The sequence below is a fragment of the Stegodyphus dumicola genome, chromosome 6 (assembly GCF_044657685.1).
Source record: "Stegodyphus dumicola isolate Sdum_Otavi_A_Nest chromosome 6, ASM4465768v1".
NCBI lineage: Eukaryota > Metazoa > Arthropoda > Arachnida > Araneae > Eresidae > Stegodyphus > Stegodyphus dumicola.
In genome coordinates, this window is record NC_140773.1 from 198,560,572 (window position 1) to 198,574,765 (window position 14,194).

Sequence of the window (14,194 nt, forward strand, 5' to 3'; positions counted from 1 at the left end):
TAAAATAATTCTACTTTAATTAAACTTAGGAGATAATATGATCAATTAATCAATATTGTTTAGGAAATAAATTATATATAGTAAAAAATGTATATTTTCACTATTCAAGTATTCACTGACAAGTATTCTTATCTTGTCACATGAACAGGCCTCTGTGGAAAGGGGCTTCTCTGTAAATAAAGCAATTGAAATTGAAAATTTAAGTGACTCATCATACATTTTTCAACGTACAGTATTTGATTACATAAAATTTTCTGGAGGTGTTCTTAATATCGAAATTAGTAAAGAAATGAGATCAGCAGCAGCTTCTGCAAGAAGTGGAGTTTGTTATTTAGAAGTTCAGTATTTAGAAGAACAAAAATCTTTAACTAAATCTGAAAATTCAAAGAGGAAAAGAAATATTATTGAGGAAGAAATTGATTATATGAAGCAGAAGAAAAAATTTCTTCAAAGGGACATTAAAGATATTAATGAAGAAGTAGATGCTTTAGCAGATGAAGCTGAGACCAGCAGGAACATTGATTTGTTTATCAAAGCAAATGAACTTAGAAGAATAGTTAAAGAAAAGGAAGATTTCAGATTTAAAAAAAGCACAAATGTTTTGTATCTTTTATTGTACAGTTTATTATTCTAGTATTTTTCAAAAAACCAAGGAAATAAATTGTATGTTTACAAATCAGTTATTTTAATCTGCAAAATATTCTTACATTGTGATTATAATAGTAGGTGACTGTGTTTAAATAAATATCAAATAAGTTAAATAATAATCATGTAAATCTCTAAAATAGTGACTGTTATCAGTGTAAAATACACTTATACATGTTTTTCAAGAAATTATGTTCCTAATTTAATGTTATCTACTTCATAACTTGTAGGGAGTTAGTTTAATTTTCAAAATTGTTTTATGGTAAGTATTAAATTGAATTTAATCATAGTGCATAATGCACACTTATGTTAGTTTTTTAAAGTGAAATTACAAGCATGAAGTCGGTTGTATGGATAATTGCTTTATTCTATTCATTTTTTTGTTTGCTGATAGGTCCTTAATTTTTTCTTTAATGGTCCTTAAAAGTCCTTAATTTTCATATAAGGAAATGTGTATGAACCCTGTGTCTTGCAAGTGGATACATTTCCTTTTCGGATTCACCATTGGCCAAGACGACCAGTAGCTCTGCCATCTTCACTCAAGTACCTCCAGAGACAATGCCATTCAACTCAGACGAGCTCTCGCCATTCTGACGCTTGCACGCAGCTACAGATATGCCGTACTGAATGCTTAGGGTATCGATAACACATGCATTTACACCACCTGACATCCATAGGAGAACTATCTCAATGCCTGCTGTATCTGAAGACTCTTAGGTTAGAAAAGATATGCCATTTTCGTACGAGTTCTACACAGGATGTAGTTGAAAAGATATGCCATTTTCGTACGAGTTCTACACAGGATGTGGTTTTATAACCCGGGTGCCTGCTGACAATTTTTTCTAACACCTGAGTCTTCAACGACAATATTGCAAAATAATTTTAAAATGAGCATATCTTTAGAATTTCCGATACAGTCTCGCACGCTGGAGATTTTTTTTTTTTTTTTTTTTTTTTTTTAGTGTTACCACTGCTTGCTTTGAAAATGTTTACTTTTTTTAATCAAAAATTCATTGAGGTGTTACAAAATATGAAATTGATAATAAAACAAATTTCAAATTCAAATTAGAGCTTCTGCACGCCCATATTCTATGGAAGATAACATTATTCAAATTTTGATGGCTCAAATTTCAAATTTTGATGAAACTTTTGCGCATAATGCTGCAAAAAGATTTGAAAGAATAGTAGTAGGTAGGAACATTGCTGCGAACTTGCTAAAAAGTTACCAGGAGTTGTAGCTCCACGAAATATTGTAACACAGTTCTACACAAATAATAAGAAATTTGTCCGGAAAAACTGGAGAAACTGTAAATACGCGATAAAACTGCCAAATTCAATGCTGGAAGACTTGCTAATGCACTAAAAAATTAATTAATCTGACTGTTGTGAAATGTGAAAGGTTAACTCACATGAAAAATAGATCGACGGAAAAAAAATATATATATATAAGGAAGGTATAAAAACATAGATTATAAAATGTCAATATATAAAATGCTTATACATAAAAAATTAAAATTAAAAATTGCCAATATATAAAATGCCTATACTAAAATTAAAATTAAAATGAAGACACAAAATGCATCAATACAATTTACAATAAACAATAATTAAATAGCGGAAAAATGGTAAATTAACCCACTCGTACTCTCAGTTGGCTTTTCAAGGGAAAAAAACTGTTTTACGAAATAGGTTAAATACTATTACGCGTTTCGTGAAACAGACCATTGAAGCTCTTATTTAATGCGAAAAAATTTTTTATAAAAGAACATTAGTATTTCCTAAAAAATTTTTTGGAATAAATCCTTTTTTGTAGCTCCACTCCTCTGTTCCTTTTTCCCGACGTGTCCGCTGAAAAACACATTAAGGTGTCAAAAGCTATTATAATTCCCAGCAATGTAAAATAAAAATCAAAATCAAAGTAGAAAAATAATAAAATAAAATAAATAGCGGTCTGCTATTAGTCAAAAAATCACAACGTACGGGCTGGTCCTTTAAACCTTAAAGAATATGTAACTTTTATTAGAGTATGTAACTTTTATTAGAAGAATGGTGCTGTAAACAAATAAAAATGTAATCAATTTTGTAAGTAAAAAAAAACGTCGCAGGGTCTTAGTAGGACCAAAAACCAAGACAATAGAAATGAAAAAACTGACCCGAGAGGTTCCGTCCTCAGCTTTCGAAATATTTTTGGAAAAGGGCGCATAATCCCTTACATATATATATATTTTAGTGTTACCACTGCTCGCTTTGAAAATGCTTACTTTTTTTAATCAAAAATTCATTGAGGTGTTACAAAATATGAAATTGATAATAAAACAAATTTCAAATTCAAATTAGGGTTTCCGCATGCCCATATTCTATGGAAGATGACATTATTCAAATTTTGACGGCTCTGGGTTGTTTTATCACAATGCGAGAAACACTCATACATTTATGCAGATTTTTCATTATTTAATTTCTTTAAATATAATACAGGGCTGTAATATTTGGTGGAACAGTGTAAAAAGTGAATCGACATTTAAAGTTTTTAACACAAAATGCCAAAACGAAATTAATAGTCCTTCAGGGCAAATTGCTCCTTTGGACTAATAAAGCAACCTTAATATTCTTTTACTAGCAGAATAAGTGGTAATAAAGAATAGGATTATACCTATAAAAAAGATGAAATTATTATTTAATAATTTTTTTAATATGCAGATGTTCCATTTTTTAGTATAAACTAGACTGGATTTCCCAGGAAAAATCATACCCAACTGACTGCTTAGCTAAAGATGCCTACCCTCTTTTTTTTTTTTTTTTTTTTTTTTCCATTGCTTATACTGAACTTTCTACAAGTAAATGCTTGTTATTAGAGGGATTCACTAGGAAATGGGAAGTGATGTACAGGTACATATAATACTGCTTTTTTTTTTTTCTTCCAAAGAATGATTTGATTTCAAACCTTCAATAAAAAAACATCATAAAAATGCTTCCTATATCCCTTTGTACATACTTTCACAGAACAGCCATCATGGTAAATTGTATTTTCATGCCACATTCTCCATATGAGCAAATGAGCCTTTCTGCACTACTCCTAAGGTAGAAGACACACCATAGCTATAATACAACCATGTATACTATGCTATTTTAGTTTTTCATGTCTTATTGAGGTTACTTTTTAACTAACTAACTACTCTTTTTAACTGTACAAACTCCACTGCACAGAATCTTGGCATTTTGCACATTAAATATTACATATATTATATGCATAATTGGTTTTCTCCTCATTTAAAAAGCGAGCTGTTATATGAAACAAAGAAAAAGTAAGATGACTAGGACAAAATCATTATCTAACACGGAAATTGCCAAATTAAGTGTATCCCTTATTCTTTGCTTTAATGAATTCATAATGTAGTAACAATAGCTTCATAAAATAAAAAAAAAAAAAAAAAAAAAAAAAAAGGAATAGCTTTCATATTCAAACATGCAATAAAATGACAGCAAAAAAATGACTATAAAATGAATCACATCATTTGTTGGAGCACAGCATTAGCAATGTCTTCTTGTGTTGCAAACCGCCTACCTCGTATTGGTTCCTTAATCTTAGGAAGTCACAGGGCGAAAGGTCACGAGAGTACCGGTGGGTGCTCCAATTCTTCCCATCCCCAATGTTGGAGTAGCTACCATACACACTCTGCTTTATGTGGTCTTGCATTGTCGTGCAAAAATTATTGCACTGTCCACAAGATTCAGACGTTTATCCCGAATGCATCGTTGTACCTGTCGCACCAGGAAGTCCCTGTAGTACTGTGCAGTCACTGTTCTGCCATGAGGAACAAAGTGGCAAACAATGACACCCCTGATGTCAAACTTGACGATCACCATCAATTTGACTGGGGAAAGGATTCTGACGTTAGCTCATTGCACAGTATCCCGTGGACGGTGCGTTTTTCGATGCCAGTTGCCCTCTCTAACTCGATTAACGTCCATCGTCTGTCTTCATCCATGAGGTGCTCGATGACGGCAGGTGCAAGTCGGTCTTCACACTCACTGGTTGTCCCGAATGTTTCTCATCACTGGTTGACACATGTCCTTGCTGAAACTTTCCTACTCACCGTGTTATTGTATAATATGGTAGGGCATTATTCCCAAGGGCTTCTACTAATTCACTGTGACATTCCATCGCATTTCTCCCTCGGAGAACGGCTATTTTGATGTAAGCGCACTGCTCAACACAGGTTACTTCCATCTCACACGACACTCACCAACTAACTGATTTCAGTGCCCTCATTACCACAGAGCCAGCTATCACAAAGCCATCTGTTGTTCTGCATACACACTATGCCTGCAGAACTTTCATATGACACATATACGTTTTGTGATCCATTCACATATCTACAAGAAAAAAATAGTTGCCATGACTTTTGCCCCAACCCTCGTATATGACAAGAAGAGGTCATGAGACTTCATCTGAACAATGGCATAAGATGATAACTAAGATTTCTGAGCAAAACAAGTACTGCAGAAACAATCTGACAAAAATAGGCAACATAAATAAATTTAAATCTCAGCCAAATTACATTCCAAGATTAGGTACAAGTTGTTATAACTTTAAATACTGGACAGAACATTATGTATAGAATAAATAGCTTTGATTTGAATTTCTTCTGTTGCAACATTTAAATATTACTATACCACATCTTTTCTAATTCTTGTAAAATATATGGTATTCAGTTTGATCAAGCAAAAATAAGTAACTTTACAAATATCTAAATCTTGAATGGTTAATTTTGTAAGAAAATTTGGGAGACTTTTGCTGAAATAATAAATTACTGGGGGAGATAAATATTCAAAAGGTGGTAGAGTTTTGATGCTTTTACTGAGAAATGTAAACTATGATATCAAGAAAAAGTAAATTCTCCTGATAACTCTAAGCTTGAAATTCAAGCCATAAAGATTAAATGGAAAAATCTCTCAGCATTTATTTTTTTATCAGCCTTTGGATCGGTTACATATTGTGCATTTATTGATATTTATGACAACAGAGTCAGCTATTCTAATGCCTGATTTTAATGCAAAGCACCTTCTGAGAATATTCCACATCAAACCAGAAAGGTGCTGATCTCTAAAATTTTTGGACTGCAGTGCCTTTTGTTTTCTGAACGATGGGGTTCCAACACGTTGCTCTTGTAAAACCAAGTAGCCAACTGTTACATGTGTCAGCTTAAATATTTATTTTAAGTACCTGAAAGGTGCTAGCATATGTTGGGAATGATCAGCTGACTGTCGTAATTGAGCTTAAAAATATTCCTGAAGCATTACAGATCAGCTAAAATCTCTTTAATTTCAATAAAGCAAATAGATTTATTTAAGAGTTTACTCGTTCCCCTTTTACAAGTTTTATCATGGTCGTGAAAATAAATGGCATTTGAAAGGTCTCTTTAAAGCTGCTGGGCTGGCAATTCCCACAGGCAACAGGAAAAGGTTCAAACCCAGTTTTAATCATTATTCAGAAACTCTTTTGCTTTTTTTGAGCAAACAAATGTTCTTCAATATGATTTTTTACCTCTTCATTTTCCCCCCATGAGGACTGCACTCAATGCATTTAATGCAAAAATCAAATGAATTTATGCATTTTTTACAAGGAAGATGGATTGATAGCTGTTGAAAGCTTGACTAATACTCTCATGAATCTTTGCTTTTTTTCGATACTTGCATATTTGCTTACCACTTTACAAGTGTTACATTGGATGCACTATTTGATTAGTCATGTTTCACTTATACCCAGACAATCAAATAATTACGTATCGTATCTACTTATTATACCTAGATATTTATGCTTATTAGCATTATCTAGCTTATATACATATTTACATTCATATTTCATTTAAATTTTGAGATCTAGGATTTATACAGTCTGATACATAGATCACATACAATTTCAGCTATAGCTAATACTTATTTCACATACATTCCTTGACACACTTACAAAGCTTTACAATGTTTCTATGCATCATTAACATTTGAGATTCACATATTATTTGATATCTAGACACATACAAAAGGATACACAAATCACATACTTTTCTTAACCCGTTAACTGCCAAAACTACAAAGAATGATTCTTTTCTCATGAAAATAATCACAAATACTAAATTAAGCATTTATAACAAATTTACATTGAAAATGAAAAAAATGCTCTTACCTATGGAAAAAGCGAGTGTTGCGTTCGTGCAACGCCAGCGGAATAAGACTATGGATGTTTAGTGAATTGGATTGTACTCGTGCAATGTTTCCTTTGAATGGAGCACTGAATTACTTTCTAGCTGTATAACATTTTATTTACAAATTACTTTACTTGTGATTAATTTAATATAAAATATACATTATATTTCTTTTACAAATATAGATTATTTCAATTGAAAGACCCAAGCATGAAAAGCTTCACTACACTCATGATGTAGAGTTACATTACATACTTTGCGTCTATAAACAGTCTGGCTATGGCACTCTTTACTATGAAGTCTTTTGTTATCATCGTACTTTACGATAAAATGTGTACCATCTCCATGCAGTGGTTTTTGAATGCCGAATTTACTAAGTCTCTCTGTTGCTGGTCTATTTCTGGCTAATTCTACACTCTCAATAGGAGTTTGCAAAAGGAATAATGCAATCTTGTGCTTGAATTTAAAAGAGACTTTTTATTTCCAGTAGTAAAATAGAAAGTCGTGATATTTAGTAAGTATAGATATGGTCTCATCTTGTATAATTTATCAGTATTGTCAATTTGACTATTGTCAGCTAAATGCAAGTTCTGCTTCATATTCCTTTACTGCAAACGTGATATCGAATCTCATACAATAGGAACAGAAATGTCTTTATCAAGAGACCAGTACATGTCTTCTTGAGGCGATGCGGTGCGCAACAAACTGAAAGTTGATCTGTCAGCACTATCCTTATCTTCAGGGCAGATGTTTTTGTTTTATTCGGCTTATAATTCCTTACTAAATGTAGTATTTCATCTCGATGTACTCCATCTTTGATATGATTTAAATCAAATTCCTTGTAATTATAAATATCACGAATACACATCAAATAGTTTTCTGGTTCCAATTTTCTAATTTCGGCTAAGCGTAATGTATGCTTTATGCATGCGCGTGTTGAAAGAAATGTTTAATAAAGTAAACAAATAAATATAAAGTTTTTTTTGGTAAATTTTGATACCCTTTATAGCATAATTGCTCTTTATTTCATAAATTACGGTTTCATATTTTTAATTTAATAATTTCTGCATGCCATCTTACCAGATTTACACTGATGATCTATAATCCGGAATCGCCAAAGTCCCGACGAGTCCGGATTAAAGACTTTTGACTGTGTATAAATTGTATACATTTCCTGGTACTTACTCAAAACATTGCTGGTTTACAGTTATGTCTTTTATTTTATTTATTATCTTTTATTTCCTATCAGATGACACATTGCATTTGCTTAAAATTTTACATGTGCTGTGTGGGATGTATAGTGTGCACTCATACTTTACCTACACAGCAGTTACTAGTTTCCAAACATATTTCACAAATGCTTTGATGTACAGCTCACATTCAAACTGATGCCTAGATCATATGCTATTTTACCAGTGTGAATCCTAATTCTATTTCAGTACTTATAAAGATTTTTTTTTCTTTTGGTTCGGAAGTTAATATGAGGTTATATCAGATATCTGACATTCTTACCGTGGACTTTGTATTGTACTTCATGGTTTTCAACTCTCTTGAAAACTATACAATAGTTTAAAATTATTTAGTTGCCTTAACCAAAGAATATTAGATTGTCTATTACTTATAGAATTGTATGTAGAAACAAAAGTTATTACAAAAGTAGCTGCATTCAGATAAGATTATGTGGCACTATTTGACAAATTTATCCAACAAAAAAAAAAAAAAAAGGGGGGCAGGGGTTGAATTTGGAGGTTATTTTTAAAGAAAAGAGAAATTTGCTGAAGTTTGGAAGTTAGTTCTTAACAACTTCAAGACTGTATGTATGCAAGGAGATTACTCATGTCTCATGTTATTGTGCCTTTGTGAAAAGTCCTAATGTAAACCGAAACATGGAAAGGTCTTATATGGAAATCCACTTACTGATTCTCATCTTAATGTTATTTTAAAAATGATATGTAGCAGTTTTAAGCCTGATGTCAAAAATAGCAAAAGGGTTTTTTGATGTAGAAAATTGCATTAATGTTTAGGTAAAGCTTTGGATACTTTAAGTTTATTTTTTTGTTTTTATATTATTAAGCTGTCAGGTATTTTATGTACTATGTTGCAACTGTCATAATCTGGCATATATATTCATATTGCTTGAAATAATAATGGGGGAAAAACTGGTTGTTAAAAATTTTGTAATCTCAGTCATATTTTCAGTTCAGCCAAGAAAAGAGGTAAAAAAAAGATTTTTATGTTAAAAAGTAGTTTTTAAATTTAATGAAGTTATGTTGATAGCAGTAATTATTATTTATTTACAATATTTGATAGTTTTCTGGCATAATCTTTTCCCTGCATTCATCTTTTTTACTTTTCTTAATTCCAGCAAAAAATGATAAGCTGAGATTCCATTGTATATTTTATTGCTGTTTCAGACGGGCTCACCTGAAAGAATGCTTTGAAGCTTTAAAAAAACAACTGCCAAATATGGATGACAGGAAAACCTCCAATTTAAGTATCCTGAGGGGAGCCATACGATTTATTCAGGTAAGAATTATTATTAGTCTTTTGATAGATATAAGTAGTATTTTGTCACCTTCATCTTACTGAATTTGAGGTTTTTTATGTGCATAACCAAAAGATATACTCTCAAGTGCTCTAAAATGATATAAAATTATATGTACTTAAGATGCAGTAACTATTAACAACTGAAGAATATTTTGTATTGTAATAAATGCTTTTTCTGCCATTGCTTTCTGACTTACAAATGATTAAATAAAATGACTAAGTTAACTAACAAGTATAGCCATAAGCAATTGATTGATGCTGCAGCTTATCTGGATTATTTATTATGAAAATATTTTTAATAAGTGAGAAAAATACAAGGTAATCAAAAAAGTTCTTGCCATTTCTGATGTGATATTGGAAGAGGGAACCCTAACATAAAAATAGTTGCCAAACCTGGCAATGAAGTGGTTAGGATGGGAGTCCAGACATTGACCAAAAGTATAAAAGCACATTGTATCGGTACTTCAAACATAACTCACACAGTGACTGATTGAAATGGATGTATCAAAGGGGCTCATTTGAAGTTGTTTGCTTTATGTTTTTAAAGTGGGCCTATCAGCAGCAGAATCAAGTCGACGAATTAACAAATGAACCTCTAGGCAATGGTTCCAGAAATTCATGTCAGGGGATATGTGTCTTAGTGATACACCATGCTGCAGTCGTCCACAAGCACTAGACGATGAGGACCTGAGAGCAACCATAGAGAGTCCAGTAGCCAAACATATGTGGTAAGCTTGTTGCACACTTCCAAGTATCAGATTCCATTTGCACTGCATAGGAAAGGCATACAAGCTGAGCAAGTGGATACGCCCACTCAACTGTCTGATGTAAACAAGAAACAGAGTGTCACTACTTGTTTGTCATTGCTTACTTGGCATTGCAATGCATCCATATTTGATCGTTACACACCAGCGATGAAAAGTGGGTCCAGTATAACACACCCAGGCATTCCAGACATTGGTTGTCACCACGGGACCCTGTGTCTCACACTACAAATCCTTCTCTCCACTCACGCAAGATCATGCTCTGTATACTATGTGTATACACTATATACTATGTGTGTCTATACATAATATATACTATATAGAACTATATATATTCTTTGAATGACTCGTTTACTACTCATCGTACATGCCCTGTTTTTACTGCTCATCATAAAGTTGCCAAAAGCAGCCAAATCCCGTGTGCATTGGATACTAGGATGAAACCATTCTCTCCCTTTTTACTGGAGCACAACTTGCCGCTGAATGCATCGGATCACGCTGCAGCTTTATTTAGAAAAATGTTTCCCGATAGTGAAATCGCTAAGAAATACTCAAGTGCAAGGACCAAAACAGGTGCAATTGTTAAAGAAATGGGTTTGAAAAATTAATCTTCAGTTATTGATTGCATTAAAACAGCTCCGTTCTGCTTCTCTAAGGATGGAAATCAATAATACCAATTCAAAACTGTATCAAATTGTTGTTTCTTTTTTTAATCCAGAGTCTTCAGAAATTGAGTCCAGTTTACTTTCTGTCCCCACTTTAGAAGGACATTCAACAGGCTTTAATATAGCACAGCTAATTATTAAAACTTTAAAAGAAAATGCAGTCCCTCTGGATAATTGCTTAGCACTTGGTGTCGATAATGCACCAGTAATGGTAGGCTTGAAGACTGGTGTTGCAGGCATCTTAAGAAAGGCAAATTCAGATTTGCAGATTATGAGGTGCACCTGTCACCTCTTAAATTTAGCAGCTGAAAAAAGGGCAGCTTCTTTACCAATAAATGTGGATGAACACATTGTTGATATTTATTATTATCTTGAAAGGAGTTCTAAAAGAAAAGAAAAATTGAAACAGTTCCAACAGCTGCATAATACTGAAATGAGAAAAATTTTGAAACGTGTGTACACTCTGGCTGTCTTTAAAGAAATGCTTATCTAGAATCCTCGATCAATGGAACCCACTTCTTGCATTTTTTTAAAGAAGAAGTAAATGCTTCGAGAGTTAGATAAAAGGCTCTATTGATAGTTATAAAATACCTGAAGTAAATGGAGATGTAGTTACTACTTCCATTGTTAAAAATAGGTTTGAGAAAAATAAAGTAATTTCTGCATCATTCAACAATTCAACTGGCAGTTCTCAAAACAATACTGCAAAATATAAGCGTGAAGCTGATACAAATTTCTCTTAAAATAAAAAAATTGCTCAACACACGAAACATTTTCCGATTACTGTAAGTTTATCTTGTGAAGAATGAATATTTATGTTTTTTTATTCGGACCTTAACAAAGCTTTTTGCTTTTTTTTACAATTCATTTTGCCATCATTCGATGTTCTTAACACAATTCTACAAAGCAGAATTCCATTAATTCATGTTTTGCAATCAATGATTTATGATCTGTTTAAAGACATTTTATCAAAGTTTGTAAAACCAGTCTGTGTTTTGTCTTGTAATTCTATATATGATGTGATTTATGGTGAAATAGAAAATCAGAAGAAAGATGAAGATTTGGTAATAGGAGCTGCAACTACAAAAGTAGTGGAAGAACTTTCAGAAGAAGACAAAAATAAGTTTTATCTTCATGTTAGAAGTTACTTCTGTCGAGTATGTGATTACGTACTACATAAGTTTCCAGTCAACGATGAAGTGATTTTGCATGCTAAAGTTTGTGATGTTTCTGCTCTAGCAAATGCATCTTTTTCTGATATAAGGTACTTTTTGAACAGATTTCCTGTGTTACTTCGTCGCAATTTTGCAGTTTACAATTAGAAAACTTGGATGAAGTTATAAAATCAGCTAGGATTGACACCCAGTGGAGTTTAATTGGAAAACTGAAAGGTGCTGATGGAATTTTAAAGTATAGTGAACTGTCTAGAATTATGTTGGCCATCTTGACAGTTCCCCATAGTAATGCGGAGTGTGAAAGGATTTTCAGTGTTGTTGCGAAAACGAGGACTAAATTTAGATCTAATATTAGTGATGACACATTAGAAAAACTTTTATTAGTGAAAGCAGGCCTACGTGGCAATTGCTATGAACAAAATTATGAAGTTTCTTTCTTAACGAAAGCAAAATCTGTTCATAACATTTGTATGAAAACTGATTAAAGTGTCTTTTTTTTAAACGATGCACTATTTAAAGTTAATTCATTATTAAAAACTATATTTTTATCATTTAAAAAGTCTTTTTAACATTGTGAAAAATCTCTTGATTTTTGAGTGTCATAGGTTGGCAAGTATGTCTGTATATATAACTAATCACCAAGTGGTGCACTCCTGCCAGTGGGCCAAACCATCAGGGCAAGCCTGTACTTGCACCAGTTGGAACGTGTGCATCAGGCACTGATGCATAAAGAGCCAGCATTGGTTGATCATGAGGGTGTACTCATCCTCTATGACAATGTGAGGCCATATGTGGCTCAGGAAGCCAGGGACACCATCCAGCAACTGGGCAAAGAGACACTACCCCCTCCACCATACTCCCCAGACCTCGCACCAACAGACTACCACCTTTTCCATTCCCTGAACAATCATCTTTGTGGGAAATGTTTCAACAACCAGCCAGATCTTGAAAAGGCCCTCATGAACTTCTTTGCATCCAAGACCCCCGAGTTTTACTGCGATAGCATCTCACAGCTAGCCACTCGTTGGCTAAACACACTGGATGCCGATGGTGGTTACTGTGAGGATTGCCCGTGATTAATATTTGTTTTAGGACTTTTTCTTTCTGACTATCCGAAACGGCAAGAAATTTTTGGTTATCTTGTAGTTCAAGTCCATACTTGTAAATTTAATTGTATCGGAATATTTTTTTTTAGTTATTTCTATTTAAAGTTGTGCAATTTTTAAAATCTTATGTATAAGTAATAGGAACATAGATACCATAATATAACTAAAAACTTTCATTCAACAGGTTTTTTATTGAGTTGTTCATTAAAACTCTTTATCATTATCTTTTTTACCTCCTTACACAAAGTAAAGGAAGTACTGTAATTGTGAAAAATTTGAGTATCATAGTTCAGTGGAAGACATTCATTTTAACCTTTTCGGGCATGACATCTGTATGTCTGGAAAGAATAAAGGAGTAAAGGTTATCCCAAACAAAATTTTATATATATTTAAAAAATAAATAAATAAATAAATAATAAAAAAAAGGCAGCTTTCTACTTTTTTAAATATATAGATGCATTTGATGTTTTTCCATATATGATTTTGCTTATGATACAGTAGTTCATGTTAGATATTACATATGATACATGATGTGTGCATATGCATTCATAATAGATTGAATGCACACAGAATTGTTCATAGCTTGATAAAATTTATTTTACCAAAATGTTGCGGCTCGCAGTGAACTGGAAGTTGATCTTTCAGCACTATAGTTATCTTCATTGGAGATGTTTTTATTTTATTCGGCTTATAATTCCTTACTAAATGTAGTATTTCATCTTGATGTACTCCGTCTTTGATATGATTTAAATCAAATTCCTCATCATTATAAATATCACGAATATACATCAAATAGTTTTCTGGTTGCAATTTTCTAATTTCGGCTATGCGTAATGTATGCTTTAGGCATGCGCACGTTAAAAGAAATGTTTAATAAAGTAAAAAAATAAATATTAAGCTTTTTTTTGTAAATTTTGATACCCTTTAGATCATAATTGCTCTTTATTTCATAAATTACGGTTTCATATTTTTAATTTAATAATTTCTGCAGGCCATCTTACCAGATTTAAACTGATGATCTATAATCCGGAATCGGCGAAGTCCCGACAAGTCCGGATTAAAGACTTTTGACTGTACTAAACATACGTG

At 32.5% G+C, this 14,194-nt stretch overlaps 1 protein-coding gene across 2 annotated transcripts in view; it reads left to right on the forward strand.

Moving 5' to 3' along the window:
- The window catches only part of LOC118199660 (uncharacterized), a 102,405-nt gene that overhangs the window by 37,184 nt on the left and 51,027 nt on the right, over positions 1 to 14,194 (forward strand). For both annotated transcript variants that reach the window (XM_085819327.1, XM_085819328.1), the window contains exon 4: positions 9,263 to 9,374. In XM_085819327.1, coding sequence (XP_085675453.1) covers positions 9,263 to 9,374 — 112 coding nt within the window. The remainder of the gene's footprint in view (positions 1 to 9,262; positions 9,375 to 14,194) is intronic.